This window comes from Oryx dammah, unplaced genomic scaffold, assembly GCF_014754425.2.
Source record: "Oryx dammah isolate SB20612 unplaced genomic scaffold, SCBI_Odam_1.1 HiC_scaffold_19, whole genome shotgun sequence".
Taxonomy (NCBI): Eukaryota; Metazoa; Chordata; class Mammalia; order Artiodactyla; family Bovidae; genus Oryx; species Oryx dammah.
Window position 1 is genome coordinate 44639633 of NW_024070203.1, and position 19895 is coordinate 44659527.

Sequence of the window (19895 nt, forward strand, 5' to 3'; positions counted from 1 at the left end):
AGTGACTCTAAGATGAGTTACATTTAACTTCTAACCTGCAATATTGCCATGGTTTGGAGACAGGGATAAATATTTGGCTCTGAAGTTCATTGTCAAAGTGTATCCAGTATTTCAAGTGTTTATCTCAATGAACATTGAAAGTGTGTAAAATTAGGCTACACATGCTATAAGAATTATTTTTTCTCTTGACATTTCTGGCTTTTAGATTCTCAGACCTGGCAGGAAATCTTTTTGGCTCCTCTGCTTCTGATCTAGCTGTTTTCACAAAATGCAAACACATGCAAAAACATTGTAATAAACCTCAATGTTCAGTCGTGTTCAGTAAGACTTCAAAAGATGTTTGCTTTGAACTTGGTTCTAAAGATGGGCATACCTTCATGAGAATGGAAGGTATCTTCTTACCCTCTATGATGTGGTTTGGCCATTTTCAAGGCCCCAGAGTTAGCTTTGTTCTGTAAGGCACATTAAATTCACTCTTTTGGACTAAGAATTAACAGAAATGTCTTCCTATAGAACATTTTGGAGCTCTCAGTCCCAAGGGGACAATGGTTTTATACCATAAAGGGAAAACTCTACTGCCTCAAAGAGACTTAGGATAGCATCATGAACTCCACACTCTGTGCCTGGTCTTAGATTTAATGAAGCATCTGTATTGCTGTTCTTAAGGTTGTTGAAGGTTTTTGAATGTTAGGTGATCTGTATAAACTCTCCCATCATTCTCTAGTTTACAGAAAAATGTGAAACTAGGCTGCTGGGATTTGGTACATATTGTAGTAAGCAGAGTACGGTTGTGATACCTTCAGTAAACAGATTTCTCCACATCTTTTCCTACTTTGTTTCTTCTCTAAGTTTTATCAAGATTTCTTGGTAGTAATCGCACTACAAAACATTCTATCCATCCTAGAAAAACCTTTGTCGTGGCTCTCTTCTCAGACCACTGTAGCTGATGGGACTGAGGTCTCTTTTTGATGGGCGATTTCATTGAATCTCACTCCTTTCTTGTTATTCTTCTATCTTTAGTTTATTTTTGTCTGTCTCTGTTTTGAAGCCATTATCCAACTCAAAACAAATAGTCAATCTTTATTTATTTATTCATTAGTGGAATATAATTACTTTAGCGCTTCCCTGGTGGCTCAGTGGTAGAGAATCCGCCTGCCAATTCAGGAGATGTGGGTGTGATCCCTGGGTCAGGACGATCCCCTGGAGGAGGAAATGGCAACCCACTCCATTATCCTTGCCTGGGAAATCCCATGGACAGAGGAACCTGGCAGGCTACAGCCCATGGGGTCGCAAATAGTCAGACACGACTTAGTGACTAAACAATAAAAAACAGCAATTGCTTTACAATGTTATGTTTTTAAAATATCTTTCTCTAGCTCATATTTGGGCTGTATTTTCTGTGGGTCGTAAATAAATCTAAACGTGACCTTTCTCCCTATGTCTTGCTACAAGAATCTCTAATTCTGTCATTTCTGAAATGTTTGAAACTTTTCCACAATGTCTTTGTCTTTCTGTGCTTCTAACCACATCTTCTACTACCTTTTGATTATTTAGCACCTTAAATTATAAATCCGTGCTTCTTTAAAATAATGCTTATTCATTCTATAAATATTTGGGAATAATTTTTAGATGCCAAGCCCTGTGCTAAATGTTAGACAGTGAAGAGTTAGTGTGTTTACTGCCAGACAGCCTCAGTGCTCTCATTGACCAGCCAAGGCTGTGCCCTTCATGGGAAGGGCATGGGAAAAGCAGTTCGTTGGGTCAAAGAGACATGTCCAGCTGGAGCCTGACCATATGCTAAGTACCAGGATCCTGGAATCTGCTGCGCAAATTATTCTAAACTCACTTCCTGGACCTTCATGGTCCCCTTTCCCCTAGTCCATCTTTCCCAAGAGTTCAGTTTTAAGAGTAGACAAGAGACAGACATTTTGGCAAGGTGTCAACAAGCTTGGGCATGCAAGCAGGGGTATCCACACAAGACTCATGAAGCCCCTTGTGGTTCAGCAGGGCAAGCAAGAGAGAAAAGGGGCAAAATGACATGAAGTTGGGGCCAGCACTGCCTTCCTGCTCTCCTTTTTATGCCAAGTTACAGTGCAAAACTGGAAGGGATACAAGAATAAGGCATGGGGACATCTTGGATCTTAGTTCCCTGACTAGGGATCCAACTGGTGCTGCCAGCATTGGAGGCACAGAGTCTTAACCACTGGACCACCAGGAGAGATGACTCCAGGCCGAGGCAATCAGTATAGCTTACTCTCTAGTTGTAGGTATCATGGGAACACATGGCATGTGGGCAGGGGCAACTCAACACATGGGTCAGGGAAGTCTTGCTGAAACAGTGGCACCGAACTTGGACTTGTTCAGAGTAAGATCTTCTTAGGTGGCCTCCATGTATGGATGTGAGAGTTGAACTATAAAGAAAGCTGAGAGCCAAAGAATTGATGCTTTTGAACTGTGGTGTTGGAAAAGACTCTTGAGAGTCCCTTGGACTGCAAGGAGATCAAACCAGTCAATCCTAAAGGAAATCAGTCCTGAATATATTCATTGGACAGACTGATGCTGAAGCTGAAGCTCCAATACTTTGGCCACCTGATGCAAAAAGCCGACTCATTGGAAAAGACCCTGATGCTGGGAAAGATTGAAGACAGGAGGAGAAGGGGACGACAGAGGATGAGATAGTTGGATGGCGTCACTGACTCGATGGACATGAGTTCGAGCAAGCTCCAAGAGCTGATGATGGACAGGGAAGCGTAGAATGCTGCAGCCCATGGGGTTGCAAAGAGGTGGACATGACTGGGAAACTAAACTGAAGTGGCATCAGGAAGAGGTCATGAAAGAATGCACAGAGGGATGGCTGAGGAGGGCAGGCAGGACAGGAAGGAGGGAAGGGAATAGTGTGTAAACGGAAACTGACTGGTGGGGGTGTGAGGAGATTTTTCAATATGCTGGCAGTTTGTGGAGGGTCTTGAGTTGAAGGACAGATGGTCAGGAGCAAAGTCCTGTTAAGGATGCTGGCTCACTCCTTTTTCTCATCAATTCATTTCTCTTGACTTGTGTTACTTGCTTCTTTCTCCTTCTGATGTTACAGGCTTTTTAAAGTCCTTTTTTATCTCACCATTGGGCTTCCCTGGTGGCTCAGATGGTAAAGAACTTGCCCGCAACACAGCTAAACCTGGGTTTAGTCCCTGGGTCAGGAAGAATCCCCAGAGAAGGGAATGGTAACCCACTCCAGTATTCTTGCCTGGAGAATCCTATGGACAGAGGAGCCTGGTGTGCTAAAGTCCATGGGGTTGCAAAAACGGGGACATGACTGATTGACTAACACTTTCCCAGTTCATTTCACCATCAGTCAACCTTCATTTACCCTTGAATTTACTGCTGAAAATTTATTTATGTTTGAAGTCATTCAAAAATTACCTGTCATTGAAAGTGCAAGATTCTTTTAAAGCGACTTTTAATGAGAATGAAAATAAGAATAGATGAATTTAAAAAATAGCATCTGATTTCCCCATAGTCAGGTTCCTTTCCTGGCTATATTCTTTTTTATTAATATGTTTATTGGAGTGTAGTTGCTTTACAATATCATGCTAGTTTTTACTGTACAGAAAAGTGCATCAGCTATACAAATACATATATTCCCTCTTTTTAAATTTTTTTTGTATTCTCTTCCCATTTATGTCGCCACAGAGCATTGAGTAGATTTCCCTGTGCTGTACCGTAGATTCTCAGTAGTTATCTATTTTATACATAGTATCAATAGTGTATATATGTCAATCCCAGTCTCTCAATCCATTCTACCACATACCCCCCAGCTATATTCTTGAAGAATTAAGCATATTCCTAGTTTTCCTACCTTACATAGTATATGGTTGGTTTTCTCTTTCTTTTACTAAAAACCTCCTAATGCTAGCACTAATACTTATTATCCTGATTAATAATGGTGACAGTCCATGGTGTTATCACCATTTACAGATCAGGAAACTGAGCCCCAGGGAAATTTTTATGTAACTTGTCCAATGCCCATAGGCATAAGCAGCACAACTGATGTCTAAACACATATTTGCTTGACTCCAAACACTGTACCCTTGCCTGTTTAGGAGGTTACCACCTTTAGCCTCTTTCCAACAGTACATAGAATCTAGGCCAAGTCTTAGGGACTTCTCTGGTGGTCCAGTGGTTAAGACTTCGTGCTTCCAATGCAAGAGGCACAGGTTCCATTCCCAGCATCTGGGAACTAAGATCCCACATGCTGTGTGACTCAGCCAAAAACAAAACAAAACTGCCAAATCTTAGTCCAGTGACCAGCCTGCATTAAACCCATATTGTGTGTGTGTGCGTTAGTTGCTCAGTCGTATCCGACTCTTTGTGACCCTATGGACTGTAGCTCACCAGGCTCCTCTGTCCATGGAATTCTCCAGGCAAGAATACTGGAATGGGTTGCCATTTCCTTCTCCAGGGAATCTTCTTGACCCAGGGATCGAACTAGGAATGTTAAGCAAAAGAAATTCTGTAGTACATTAAACACAAGTGGTGAGTTTGGACACACTTGTGAGAGTTGCCTTTTCAAATTATCCTAGAAACAATAGGTAAACTTTCAGAGGTAATACTGTGATATTTTGAGTCAGTTAAAGACCTCTTTTATCTTCCCCTCCAAGTCACTTCTCTGATTTATTTGGAAGTCATCTCTGTTTTTTGGACAGTTGATTCTGTTTCTACACATTTCCCCCAAGCGTGTCACAACTGTCCTAGTGACACTGCTGATGGCATCAGTTGTAGAGTTTGTGACAGGCTAGATAATGTTAATTCATGCATTTGGTTTATTTGGTTTGGACCTTAATTCTACTGATATGCTTTTTGGACTTTGTAAGGAATCGATTAAAAAAAAAAAACCCCAAACATTTAGCCCTTTTCAAATAAATGTGTTAACTTTCAAATAGAATTTTGTATTATACTACCTGCATTTATTTACAAGACATTTTTCCTACAATGAATTTTTCATTTTTCTTACAATGTTTAAGTTACTCTGTAGCCCTTTAATGTGTATTAAAATATTCAAAGGTGTCTGAACTATGTGACTGATTTTTTTGTTGTTGTTGTTGAATGAAAAAATCAGAGACATATGTTAAAAGAAACCGGCACAAGATTGTGTCCATGTAATTGTGTTCAAGATTGGGTCCATGCAAACATATTTCTCTTGGTTATAGAAATATGTTTCCCTCAATGTGGAGAAATGCCGAGTATTATTACTTATTGAAAACACTGATCATTTTTTTAAATTAAGGAAACATGAACTGAGAACAAGAGAGACCTAAAGTCTTGGCATTTCATGAGCCTTGGATATCAGTTTTCCTGCAGGCGCCCATCTGAGTCACAGTTCAGGAAGTTGGTCACCTTAGCCATTTAGGCATTTTGCAAAGACACAGGTTAATTTAATTTTAAAAGAACACATTGTATGTTTGGTTTAAATTATGAGACTGACATTCGTTTTTCACTGACCTCAGAGAATTTATACAGGTACTTTACAGATTCCCGAGTGACATCTATTGATTTTTTTAAAAGCTTAATGGAACAGAATTTAAAAGCTTAATTATTTCAAATGGTAAAAACCAAAATTGCCAACTGATTTTTATGAGGTCACTGTTATAATTAGATTAGCTTAAGATTGAATCAGAATGATAAGAGTATCCTTTAACTGCTTTTCTAGATATATAACCAATAATTACCTTTTTACATAGAACAAAAGATTTAGCTTAAATGGGGAATTGGGTATGTCACCATGTAGGTAAAGCCAGCAATAAATAGAACTTTATAACATTTCACTCTGATTTTTTAAGAGTTTTGGCTGGACCTTACAGTTATGCCTGTAACAATATAGTTTAATATTAGAAATGGCTGTTTATTTTCAAATATCTTTTCATTACAAAATACAAATAAAGAAAATCACTCAAATATATGTCTTAATTACTTTTATAATGAGAATATTACTCAAATCAAGAAATGACGCTTTGCTGGACAACTAAGGTGTCCTTTCGGTATACCCTCTCCCAATCACAACTTCCGCCTATCTCCACAAATAAAAACTATTTTAACTTTTATAATAATCAACTTGTGCTTTAAAAGTAGCTTTATCACCTAAATGTGCATCATGCTGTGTGCTCAGTTGTGTCCAGCTCTTTGTGGCCCCGTGGACTGTAACCCGTCAGGCTCCTCTTTCCGTGGGATTTCCCAGGCAAGAATATTGGAGTGAGTTGCATTTCCTGCTCCAGGGGATCTTCCTGACCCATGGGTCAAACCCGTGTCTTTTACATCTCCTGCATTGACAGGTGGATTCGTTTCCACTGCGCCATCTGGGAAGCCCTAAACATGCATTCTTTGACACTACTCTTAACCTTTTGTGTGCTTAGTCCCTCAGTCGTGTCTGACTCTTTGTGACCCACTGCACTGTAGCCCACCGGGCTCCTTTGTCCACGGGGATTCTCAGGCAAGAATACTGGGGTGGGTTGCCATGCCCTCTTCCAGGGGATCTTCCGAACCCAGGAATCAAACTCAGGACTCCCTCATTGCAGGCAAATTTTGTACCATCTGATACACTAGGGAAGCCCCTATTGTTAACCTCGCCAACTTTCAAAAGTCAGATATGTCTTTTGTCTCTCTCTTTTATTTAATTTATTGGAATATACTTGCTTTACAGTTTTGTGTTATTTTCTGCTGTGTGGCCAAGTGAATAAGTCATACATATACATATATCTGCTTTTTTGGATTTCCTTCCCCTTTAAGTCATCACAGAGCACTGAGTAGAGTTCTCTGTGCTCTACAGTAGGTTCTCATTAGTTACCTGTTTTCTACATGCTATTATATATACGTCAATCCCAATCTCCCAGTTCATCCCACCTTCTCTTTCCCTGCTTAAGTCTTTTTTAAACTTTATATTACTCTTCCATTTTTTACATTTTCTTACAATTTATCTGTAAAAGAACCCTGGCCACTTGACCTGTCAGATTTTCTTCAGTCTGAATTTTGCTAACTTCGTATTCTTGGTGCAATTCAATGGGCTCTTCAGTTCTCTATATTTTCCTGTATTTATCCAGAAACTGGATAAAGCTCCTCTTTGGCATGACAAGAGGAGACACATAATATCTAGTTGTTGTTTTTTTTTTTTTCATGTTATCATCTTAGCAGTCATAGATGCTTGATACCAATATCTGTTTATCCATTGATAGCTGAAAAGTGATGATACTTTAATTTCATCACTTCCTTTTGTATTTATTTGTTGGAATGCATTTGGTAAGAGACCCTTTCTCTCAAGTTACTATGTAATTGGCCAGGAATACAGTTCTTCTAAGAAAGGCAAGGATACATGCTTGATTTCTCTCCTTTACTTGCTAGTTTTCAAGATGATGAAGATAAATAATTCTTTCTTTAAGCTTCCTCGCATTTGCTTGTGGGTCATTCCATATTGCCCCTGGTAGTCTCTGATAGCTGGCTTGCTGTTGGATAGCACAAGGTATTCCAAGCTAGTATTATATGTATCCTGCCCCAAATATGGGATCAACCTTTTTTTTTGAAAAGTCCTAGTTTCTTGAAACTGATGTTTCAAGACCACAATTTGGATACCAGGGATACTCATTGTTCCTGAGTTATTATTTCCAGTGTCTTTTTTAAAAAATTTATTTATTTATTTATTTTTGGCTGGGCTGAATCTTCATTGCTTCATGCAGGCTTTCTGCAAGTTGCTACAAGTCGGGGCTACTCTCAAGTTGTGGTACTCTGGCTTCTCATTGCAGCAACTTCTCTTATTTCAGAGCACAGGCTTTAGGGCACTCAGGCTACAGTAGTTGTGGCATATGGGCTCAATAGCTGCAGCTCCCGGGCTCTAGAGCATGCGCCCAGTAGTTGGGGTGCATGGGCTTAGTTGCTCCATGGCATGTGGGATTGTCTCAGACCAGGGAACAAACCCATGTCTCCGGTATTGGCAGGCAGATTCTTTACCACTGAGCCACCAGAGAAGCCCTGTTTCCAGTGCCTTGAGTGGACAGTTGGTTCACATCAACACTTTCAATTCAAAGTGGAGAGTGCTAAGACTTATATTTAAACTTTTTGTATTATAGCTTTAGCTCCTTTTTTCCATACCAACAATTCTCAATGATAAAGGTGATATTGGAATTTAAAATATTCCATAATAACTCATTTGTTTTATTCCATGTAATATACAGGAGTCTAAAGATAAAAGTATCAGCCTATCTACCAATATAAAATGTACTGAAAAAAGTGCATTTACCTTTTCTATTCTCTCCCCAATTTTTTAATAGTTGTACAAAATCCACACTGTCAAGAGTATATAGCCAATGCACAATATATTCTCTGCTTTTCAGCTGTCTTGTGGTCTTAGGACAGGTAACTCTATAGTTAATGCTCACCATCTGTCCTTAGATCTAGGCATTTTGGTTTTCTGAAGTTCACTCTCCATTGGATTACTGGGCTCACATTTTCTTTCCTTCAGTATCTTAAACATATTCCTGCATTTTTCTACTGTTATAAATCACTGCTGTTAAAGTCTAATGATAATCTAAGTTTTCCCCTTGTAAATCATACAATATGTTTTTTTAGATGTCTAAAGGACTTTATTTTTCTTTAAAATACGAATATCCTAGAGTATATCAGTCTGGCTCACTGTTGCCAGGTATGCAGTGTCATTTTCAGAGAAAGAGGGTCTGTACTGATGCTATATTTGTTCATGAGATTGTAAACAGAGTTTCAGAAAAGATATTTTTCAACAATATGAAAAGACATTGGGGTCAATTAGAAAGAACATCTGTTCATATATTTAAGTCTGAAAGCACAAGTTAGCTATTAATTTATTGACTACATCAGTGATATAAAAGACTCCAGAACTTGCCCAGAATTTTTGATTTTCTAAATTGTGGCACCCAATTTTTTACAAATTGGACCTAGATCACTGCCTATTGTCTTAGATATCAGTAGTAGTTGTCACCTGTCAAATTTGCTGAAGTTTGGAAAGTTGAACTTGAATCTTTTTATCATCTATCACAAATTCAGTAATCCTGTGTAATGCACTTTTGAAAACCCAACAGGGAATTCCCTGGCAGTCCAGTGGTTAGGACTTGGTGCTTCCACTGCAGGGGGCCCAGCTTCCATCCCTTGTTGGCATGGCCAAAAGACAAATAACACACACATACACACACACCATATAACCATTTTATTAGCAGCTATATTACAGCAAAGTATAGTATAAAATTAGGAAATGACATGATATTAATATCTGTCTATCTCAAAATGCAATATATATTTCAATGCATGGTGTACTGGTGATTTTCATTGTAATACTTGTGGCTTCAGGTATTTGCTGTGTTGGATCTGGACCCTTGTACAGAATTTTCCTTCTGCCTGGTATGAGTCGCCTTCCTTATTCATTTCCTTCATCTGGCTAATCAACTAAGTCTTTAGGACTAAGCTTAAAAATAACTTGCTCAGTTTTAATCTTTCTCCTTTGACTCCTTCATCCTATGTATCAAGTGGTTATAAAAGTTCCCAGTACATAGACGTTCTCAAAACATGATTTTTTAATAAATGAAAGACAAGATGCCTTTTCCTCCTGTTTTTTTCCTATAGCACCTTGGGCTTACCTGTGTCAAGTAACTTTTGCTCTATCTTCTAATAACTTGTAGATCTGTTTTCTCAAGGTAAACTTTCTATGGTAGGGATTAGTTCTTATTCACCTCTTTGTCCCCAAGCCTGGTAAATTGTGTGACACAGAATAGGTGCTTAATAAACACTTTTGAAACAAAAGAGTAAAGTGTCATGGGTCCCTTAGGTTCAGAAATGTCTTGGCTGTTTATATGGCACTCCCATTCTTCTATGGGTTATAAGTACCCCAGGTACTTCTTAAGAGAGTCTCCTCTGTATCAAAATTATTTTTTAGTTTCATTTGAAAAAAAGGTGGGAAGAAAGAACATTCTGGTGGAAGTAGGATTCTCTTGGAACTTTCTCTGAAGGAAATGAATACCGGAGGTATTATACATAAAATGTTTGAGAATAAATGTACCCTATATGCAAGTGCAAGTCTGTACATATTTTGTTTAAAGATTCGTAAGAGAGGAACAGGAAATACTTACTGATAGAAACAAGAGCAGCCTTGTATGCTGGAAAATGGTGATTGATTTGGGAGAGTGTGAGTCTAATCCTAGCTCTGTCTCTAGAATATTCCATCTCACTAAGAATGCTTCCTTAATTGGAAAAAAAGCTACGAGAGTGACGAGAGCCTTCCATCTCTTAACAGCCGTGATCCTGTGTCATAAGTTAAGCAATAATCATATCAGCCTCTTTTTTTCCTTTTGCTGAGTTTATATTTTGTAATTCACATTCAAAGCACTTTTATCTCAACTGTTGGTTATATTAAGATTCATGATAACTGAAACCACATTTCAGGAAATACCTTTTCTTCCTCTTTTTTTTTTTTTTTTTTTAGGCACAGTTTCCATGTATTCTGCCCTTTCCTTCCTTCACACGCCCCAGTCTGCCTCCCTTCTATCCCCTTTCTTCTCTTTGTTTTTTCAAGGGAAATTGCATTTAGGTACTTTTGATTTATTTCCAGGTGATTAAAATCATATTATATTCTTAGAATGACTTGATATCTAAAATGCCAGTTCTTTAAAACTGAGAAAAAGATGACTGAAGTTGATAGCCTTGTGCTTTGGAAGTGGTTTTATTTCATTCGTACGACCAGTAGGGTAAGGAAGAAAGTCAGCATGGCAGCAGCGCTATGTTGGAAATGGGGAAGCGAGGACAGAGTTGTTGAATCAAACCTCCTAACCAGTGCCATCTCCTCTGACCCCAAGGCTTAGAGATTCTGATGTCTTGTTCTCTATTTGGTTCACTTGGCTCTGTGCCATGTTTAGCATCCTCTCTCAAAAGACCCCTTCCCTCGGTTTTCCTCCTGAAGTTTTTTACTTCTGCTCCTCATTCATCAGTGCTACCCATGTCAGTGATCTGAGAGGTGGTTACAGCCAGACTCCAATCTGTGTGGCCTTTGAAACAAATCGTGTTGTGTGGGTCGCTCCCTTTTCCCTGGTGTAGATATTCAAAAGGACCTGGCACTGTGGGAAAAAGAAAGCCTATCGTGAAGCCCTGGAGGATACACAGTGCTTTTGTTACATCTGGTCATCAAGAAAGCCCTCAGTCATCACCAGGTCTAGGCCAGATTCTGCAAGTTTCCAGACAGTTGGGGAAAACAACCACGTTGCAGAGCCAAGGAAAACAAATCGTTCTTTTCAGCGAGCACCTAGGGACTGTTCTCCAGCATCTCACTGTTAGGCCTTAGCTGTTGGCCCTTCCAAAAGGCAGGTCTCTATCTAATTCCAAACCATTTGCCATCTCATCCTCTCATCCCTGGGCTTCCCAGGGGGCTCTAGTGATAAAGAACCTGCCTCCCAAGGCAAGAGACAGAAAAGATGTGGGTTTGATCCCTGGGTCAGGAAGATCCCATGGAGGAGGGCATGGCAACCCACTCCAGTGTTCTTGCTGGAGAATCCTCTGAGCAGAGGAACCTGGAGGGCTACAGCCCATAGGGTTGCAAAGAGTTGGACATGACTGAAGTGACTTAGCACACACACATGCCTCTCACCCCAACAGCACAGGCAAAGAGGAAAGGAGTATTGGCAGAAATGCACTGGTTCTGTCAGGAAGAAGAGCCAAGTTGGAAGAACCCACAGCATTCTTTCTAGACCAGTTGTCCAAATGAGGGGAGATAGTATACTTAATTCAACTGTAAAAAGCAGTTTATCTGAAGTAAGTTTCCAGCCCTGTCTGCCTGCTTTGATTAAATTTCTCACAGTATGGGGGATTTATATGGATTTGGTATTTCCTAACAGTTTATGCTTTAGTTTAAATAAATATAAGTATCCTATCTCTTTCATTATCTTATCCATTAAAAAAATCCCATAAACTTGGAAGCATTTGAAAACATTTAAACTATAGCATATTAATTTTTTTGCTAGTGAAAACCATAATTTGTGAAAAAATATGACCCCATCTGTGATTTCTAAAGAATCCCAGAACTTTGTTCCTAGATTAATTTTTGTTTTGAAAAAAAAAAAAAAAAAAATTTTTTTTTTTTAACCCTCTGAAAGTGCTTTGGAGTATGTGAAGTTGTGAAAGTGTTAGTTGCTCAGTCATGTCCGACTCTCTGCGATCCCACATGCTGTATCTCGTTAGGCTTCTCTGTCAATGGGGATTCTCCAGGCAAGAATACTGGAGTGGGTAGCGATTCCCTTCTCCAGGGGATCTTCCCAACCCAGGGGTTGAACCTGGGTCTCATATCACCATTTTTAAAAAAAAAACTAAAGTGAATTTAATATTTAATTTTAGAATTTTCATTTCAGCAAGGTATAAGAATGTCAGGGTTGACTCCAGACCCAGCAATGCCTTTTTTTTGGCTCCTGGCCTTTAAGCATTGCTTTCTGCAGCCCTGCCTTCTTTATAGATTGAATTGGCCTGAAGATGCTTTACCCTCAAGTTGTAGTAAAAAAATCAATCAAATAAGATCATGCATATGAGAGCCTTGAAACGTTAAAAAGGAGGGTCTTTGAAAAGTTATAGAAACAAATGTAAGCTTTATTCATATTTATTTACTTATCTTTTAAACACACATGGTGTCCTAGAATTTATCCATTTCATGGTATCTCAGAATTTATTTCCAAATGTTTCTGGCCATGAAGTATAGAAGTATATCGTTTTCTAAACTGAATCACTTTGCTGTACATCTGAAATGAACACAATATTGTAAATCAACTATACTTCCATATAGTTATGTATATAGGTGTATATATATGTATGTATATATATATATGTATAACTTTTATATGACTTGTTACATATATATTTATATAATGTTAGGTCTTCACACAGATTTATTAAATACAGAATTAGTGACTTTTTTATTAGCCTAGTTATAAGTACATATTTATAACAGAAATTTGGATGCTAGTCATTTAGCATTCAGTACTAAGTTGTCCTTTGTGGCTCAGATGGTAAGGAATCTGCCTGCAATGCAGGAGACCTGGGTTTGATCCCTGGGTCAGAAAGAGCTCCTGGAGAAGGGATTGGCTACCTATTCCAGTATTCTTGCCTGGAGAATCCCATGGACAGAGGAGCCTGGTGGGCTGCAGTCCATGGGGTCAAAGAGTTGGACATGATTGAGCGACTAATGCCTAAGGAGTAGTTATTATAGCTCCACTGGATGGTATTTCTTTATATGACCTAAAATCCACCTGGAAGATATATTGTTGCCTTGAAAAAATGATTTCCTTCCGAGTTAGAATTTGTCAAACGGTTGACCCCACAAGTGTCAACTGAGGTGGGGCTTCCCTGGTGACTCAGTGGTGAAGAATCCACCTGCCAGTGCAGGAGATGTGGGTTTGATTCCTGGATTGTGAAGATTGCCTTGAGAAGGAAATGGCAACTACTCTTGTATTTTTGCCTGGGAAATCCCATTGACAGAGGAGTCTGGTGGGCTACAGTCCATGAGGTTGCGGAACAGTCAGACATGACTTAGCGACTAAACAACAACAATCAAAAGAAGTGGGAGGGGGGAATAGTATAGATTCTACTACTTTTCATGACTCTTCTTTTGTTCTTTCTCCTTCTCCTGACTTTTTCAACCTCTCTTCCTGTCTGCCTCTAGGGAGAAGCGGTCAGTGGAGGACAGTCATTGAAAAACTACATGGAAGAAGTGAGTTTTCAGGTGGTCTTGTACATGGTCTGAAATCAGTCTATCATATGTGGGTGAAGCACCCACTTGGGCTTTCTCCATCTGCCTATAGGGTTTCCAGTCTATACCCATTCACTGGTCATGCCCACAAAAAAAAAGACAGTATTTATAGTAGGTTATCAAAATGGTGTTATATTCCTCTCTGGTGAGGAGATCCTATAATTAATTCATCTTGGATATGAATGTAAAATGGTGTAAACCTAAAGCTATTGTGTATTTTCATTCACAAGCATTTGTTGATATCCTAATAAATGAGAAACACATGTTTTATATTGGCTGTGCACAACAAAATAAGACGCGATCATTGCTCTTACGGAGAGAATAAGCTGTACCAAACTGGCATTCATTCATGTGATAAATGTTCACCAAGGATGTTATCCCTACAAGTAATTAAGCAAAGTGCTATCTTGACAATAAAAATGTCTGGCAGACTTTTGTTGCAAAGGCATTGAAACTCCTGGTTTTATTTTGGAGATAGCCAAGGATTCTCTGTGTCTCGGGATGTGCTTTTGCTCTGTCTGCAAACTGCATTTCAGAACTCTCAGATAAGCCAGTAGACAGACTCCATAAAACTTGGTCTGAAGCCAAACCATAATGGTCACTAAATTAGCCATCTGAATCTTTTGCAGGTGAAGGAAACTGGGAAACAGTTTGGCAATGAAGTCATAGAAGTAGCAAATATTTGGTTTGAATATTGCTTCTCAGTGAGACAGAAACTGTTTCTCTAAATATTTTATTCTTGCATGCATGAATCCATTCAAAGACCATTTTGAATGGCCTTCTCAGTGTAGTAGGTACTTCATATATTTATTCAGAACAGTGTACCCATACTTAAAGTCACTCTTGCTTCCAGATATCATTTGAAGAGGACAATTCGAGTGCATAGCTCCCCCTTTAAGTTTCTAACATCCTTGGTTTGCATGTTTGTGTGGAGGTGGTTGAAATTTTACCAAAGGCACATGGAGAAAGGATAGCAAAAGGAAAACAAAGAAACAACTAGGTAGATGTTCTGAACTCAGGTTAGAAATCAAAATATATCGGGCAAAAAAAAAAATTGGAGGGTTGGCGCATCAATTTTAAATTTCAGTTTAATGTACTTGATGTTGAAATCTAGATAAATACATTAAAGCAATTAATGTTTCCCAAGAAGATAGAGATACTATTTTCAGTATGTACACTTAGAACCTCTCTTTAGGATGCCATGGTTGCTCAAGCCGTTGGTCAGCATTCCCCGCCAGGGACTAAGGGTAGTAGGTCACCTCCACAAAAAGGTGCCTAATACCTTTTGTAATGTGTCCTGTATGGATCTAGTACTGTAGAGAAAGGGAACCATTGAGATGCCAGTACGGGAAAAGGGCTGCATATGTGATAGAACTTTTAAAAAGAGACAGTCTGATTTTATGGTTCTTATCCAAGGAAAAGATCCTTATTTTCTCCGTCATTATACATGTGCAATCTAAACGTGCATGTTATATGCAATTGTGTAAATACTTTATGTGACAAGGGCTTCCCAAGTGGCTCAGTGATTAAAAAAAAAACCCACCTGCCAATGCAGGAAACACGGCGACTCAGGTTCAATCCCTGGGTCGGGAAGATCCCCTGGAGAAGAGAATGGCAACCCACTCCAGTATTCTTGCCTAGAGAATTCCATGAACAGAGGAGCCTGGCAGGCTATAGTCCATGGGGTCACAGAGTCGGACACAACTAAGCAACCAACACACATCGGAAGCACTAGCAGGGCATTTCTCCTCAGTGTGTTCCTCTGACCAGTGACACCGGATCCCCTGGGGGCTTGCAAGAAATGCCAGATCTCAGCACTCACACCAGATCCAGAGAGTCAAAATCTACGTTTCTACCAAGAATTCTGTGTGATTCATAAATACCCTACAGTTTGAGAAGTGCTGCCCTGACGTCTTCTTTCCGATGCTATTTCTAGAAAGTAACTGCATACATCATGGAAAATCCCCAATTTTGTATAACATAGGTTAAGGAGAAATTCTTATTAATAAATTTATTTGTTTACTCTTTTTTCATTCACTCTCAAGAATAGTATTTTTCGGTTGATTAGGGTATATAATCTCTCTAGCTTCTGAGATTCATTGCTCACTTTCAGTTTGACTGTGTGTGAGCTACTCAAGGTAAGCCTTACCTTTCTAGAGGGTCAGTATCACATAGTATTTTTGATCTAATATTGGTTAATATTTAGATTTTAGCTCTTTTTAAAACCAATAAACAATCATCCTTTACATAAAAACTAAGCATGACCTTAATTAATGAACTATTATAATTTATTGATAGTTTCTTTTTTTGCAGATGTTAATCACTTCATTTGGTCTGTAGAAAATTTATATTTAAACTCTTCTTCCTTGCTGGTGCAAAAATGTTGAGAATGTGAGGCATAAAATGATAGTTTTTTGTTTCTTCTCACTTACACTCTTATTTTGCTTTTGCCCTCCTTCTTGTTAGTAGAATCAGCAAACAGTGAGGAGCAGTATTTATAAATGTTAGAAGCACTGAAGTTAAAAGTGATCTAGCAAGCATTTGCTTTTATTTAGTACACACTAAAACTCAAATAAACCATAGAGTTTACATTTTTATTACATTTAACATTTCTTGCTAAAGTTTGAACAGCTCTTTGTACATCAAAGTCCCCCTTTTTTTTGTATTTTGTAAAATTAGTCTTATAATTAGATAGAAGCATAACCACGTGATATTAGGTAATTCTGTTCAGACCTAAATCAAAACTAAGGAGGCAATATGGTCTCCTCTAAAGGTAAAGCTAAAATGAAATGTCTATATTTTCTATATTTTTAATGTATTATTTATTTTTTCAGATAGGATTTGTATTCTTGGCCAAATGAAAAGAAGATATTTTATAATAATTTACTTCTCTTGATCCTCAAAATGGTTCTAACAGTTTAAAAAGAAATTATGTGTTCTTTACATGTAAGGTACTTAATAACTCAGGGTAGGAATAAGATTTTCACATTGCAAAAATCTTAGCTGTTAAAATTATAATGTTAAAATTCACTCCAAAAAAAAAATATATATATATATAATTGAAAACAACTTAAAACCAAATACTTGCAAAGCTTGCCATACCTTTTGTAGAGAAGCTAAACCATTTAAAATATCACATTTCCTAGAGGAGTAATTGGAAAGTGGCATACAATATGGGTTTCCCTGGTGGCTCAATGGTAAAGAATCCGCGTGCCAATGCAGGAGACCTGGATTCAGTCCCTGGGTCAGAAAGATCCCCTGGAGAAAGAAATGGCAACCTACTCCAGTACTGTTGCCTGGAGAACTCCACGGACAAAGGAGCCTGGTAGGCTACAGGTCCATGGGGTTACAAAAGAGTTGGACATTACTTAGCGACTAAACAACACCAACAAGCATAGTATACTGCTAATTATTAGAGAAATGTATTCATTTGCATATGTATTCATCAGATAAATATTGTCAGTTTAAATGATTGAGTATCTGTAAAGAGCTCAAGACTGAAGTTAATGATTTTTTAAACTTGTTCAAGAGCAGCTTCCCTGATGGCTCCGTGGGAATCCATCCACCTCCAAGCAGGAGCCACAGGAGACTTGGGTTCAATCCCTGGGTTAGAAAGACCCCCTAGAGGAGGAAGTGGCAACCCATTCCACTATTCTTGCCTGGAAAATCCCATGGACAGAGATACTTGGTGACCTGCAGTTCATGGGGTCTCAAAGAGTTGGACAGAACTGAAGTGACTGAGCATGCACGCACACAACAACCAGTTTAGAGTGGTTCCTCATAACTTCAGGAAGGTAGCTGAAGGCCGGAGACAACACACAGAGGAGGATAAACTAACTCAAGGTGTCAAGAGGCAGCATCACAGTCTCCAAGGGTGTCAGACAGGAAAAGAAGCATGTTGAGCAGACAGGTCTTTTGTTTTGTTTTGTTTTGTGTGTTGTTGTTGTTTTTTTTTTAATATAAATTTATTTATTTTAATTGGAGACTAATTACTTTACAATATTGTATTGGTTTTGCCATACATCAACATGAATCTGCCACAGGTGTACACGTGTTCCCCATCCTGAACCCCCCTCCCACCTCCCTCCCCATACCATCCCTCTGGGAAATAAAACTGCCTTATGACCCAGCAATCCCACTGCTGGGCATACACACCAAGGAAACCAGAATTGAAAGAGACACGTGTACCCCAATGTTCATCGCAGCACTGTTTATAATAGCCAGTATATGGAAGCAACCTAAATGTGCATCAGCAGACGAATGGATAAAAAAGCTGTGGTACATATACACAGTGGAGTATTACTCAGACAGGTCTTTTCAAATATGTTGAGGTTGATTTTGTCAGCTGTACCATCTAAACTGGAAAGAGGATTGATTCTATGCAACCAAATAACTTAGAATTGCTTTTCATGCCGATTTTGGCATCTTTTCCTCCTGTGGTATATTCTGTGATCATTACTGTAATGAAGTTCCAACTATACTTTTGAAGGAGTGTGCATGACATTATTCTCCTATAATAATAAGAGGTCTTTGCTTTTTATCATGCACAAGGATTTACTTTTTAAAAATGGAAATAACTAGAACGCAGCATCATAATTTTATTTCTCATTTCTAGAGAAATAGAAAACAAAGCTTTTCTTCAGGGAAACCCTGTTTTGTCATTGATATTTATTAAGAATCAATACATGTTGTTAAAGGATAGTAGTTTTTAAAAAGTTATGATAATGATGGCTTTCATATAGATATAAAATGAATATGTCAAAATTTATTTAACTCACTAATGAATGAGGAAACCAGTAAGATGTTACAGCCAGTTCTAAGGAGAATTCAAATCCTCACATGTGTAGTCTAATAAAGAATGTTCAAATGAATTTATAAATACATGTAAAAAATGGCAAAATTGATCAATATCTATAGGTTACTAATCAAGTGCATTCAAGTAGACACAGTTTGCTTTTATACAGACAAGAATTATTTGCATTACTATACATTTCTATAAATTGCACAGTTATAACATAGCTCCAAGTCGATGAAAGAGAACCTTCATAAAATCAGACAAATGAAAGTGCTTGCCAGAAAAGTGACTTGTTTTTCATTGGCTCTACCCAATCATCTTTTGTTACTTTCAAAGTTTTTACAATGTCATCCTATAATTTCCTTGAATAGAAAAACCACAAAAAGGAATGAGTTAAGAAATAAGATGGAGGTGTCACGAAAATAATCAGTAAATAATCAATAAGAAACATAGAAAAAAGTCCTCTGTTTTTGAGCCAAACGGAGGACTAGCCCAGAAGCCTACTTCCCAGATGACTCTGAGAAACTGTTCAGGAGATGCAGGATTTTCAGCACAGTTTTGTATCTTGTCAGAACAAAGAACATCAAACAAGTCAGGGCTACATTTCTTCAAGGTTTCAAAAAAAAGAACAGTCCAGCAAGTACACAGCAAGTCAGTGTGGCCTTGGCAACTGGGAAGGGAGTCTTATCATTGAAGAAGGCCCAGCATTGGTGTCCCAGGAAGAGAGGCATTTAATCTTTATTTTTAACATGGACATTCTTTATTGTTTGGTCATTGTGTCCTTTTCTCTAATAATTAGAGCAGATGTGCAATGTATGTTTGATAGGCCACAAACAGGCTATTTTAGTTAGGATCAGATTCAAGTTAACTCATGCATAAGCCAGAATACTTCCCTATAACTCAATATGTGAACATTTCTTTTATCATAGAGCAATACCAATACATAGTGTAGTGTAGCAAATTTGTTGAATAAATTTTTTTAGCAGCTTGTGTTTATTTTGTAATGTTTTTCATAATCTACCGTATTGTTATAACTTTGTTATTGCTCCTTTTTTTCTTTTCCCAGATATTGTTCATTCAAACTTATATTTTCTCAAATGTATCACTTTTCTGTTCGTAATTATTTTTAATTTTAATTGAAATATAGTTGATTTACAATGCTGTGTTTATTTTAGTTTAAAAAAAAATTGGCTGCACCCTGGGCATGCAGTATCCTAGTTTCCTGATCAGTTATGGAACCTTCATCCTCTGCATTGGAAGGCAGAGTCTTAACCACTGGGCCACTGGGAAAGTCTCCTTGTTCTTATGTTTTAA

At 38.3% G+C, this 19895-nt stretch overlaps 1 protein-coding gene across 1 annotated transcript in view; it reads left to right on the forward strand.

Annotated features, from left to right (window-relative positions):
- The window catches only part of CUNH8orf34 (chromosome unknown C8orf34 homolog), a 337095-nt gene that overhangs the window by 290859 nt on the left and 26341 nt on the right, over positions 1–19895 (forward strand). The window contains exon 11 of the mRNA XM_040261349.1: positions 13700–13747. Within this exon, the coding sequence (XP_040117283.1) occupies positions 13700–13747 (48 nt within the window). The remainder of the gene's footprint in view (positions 1–13699; positions 13748–19895) is intronic.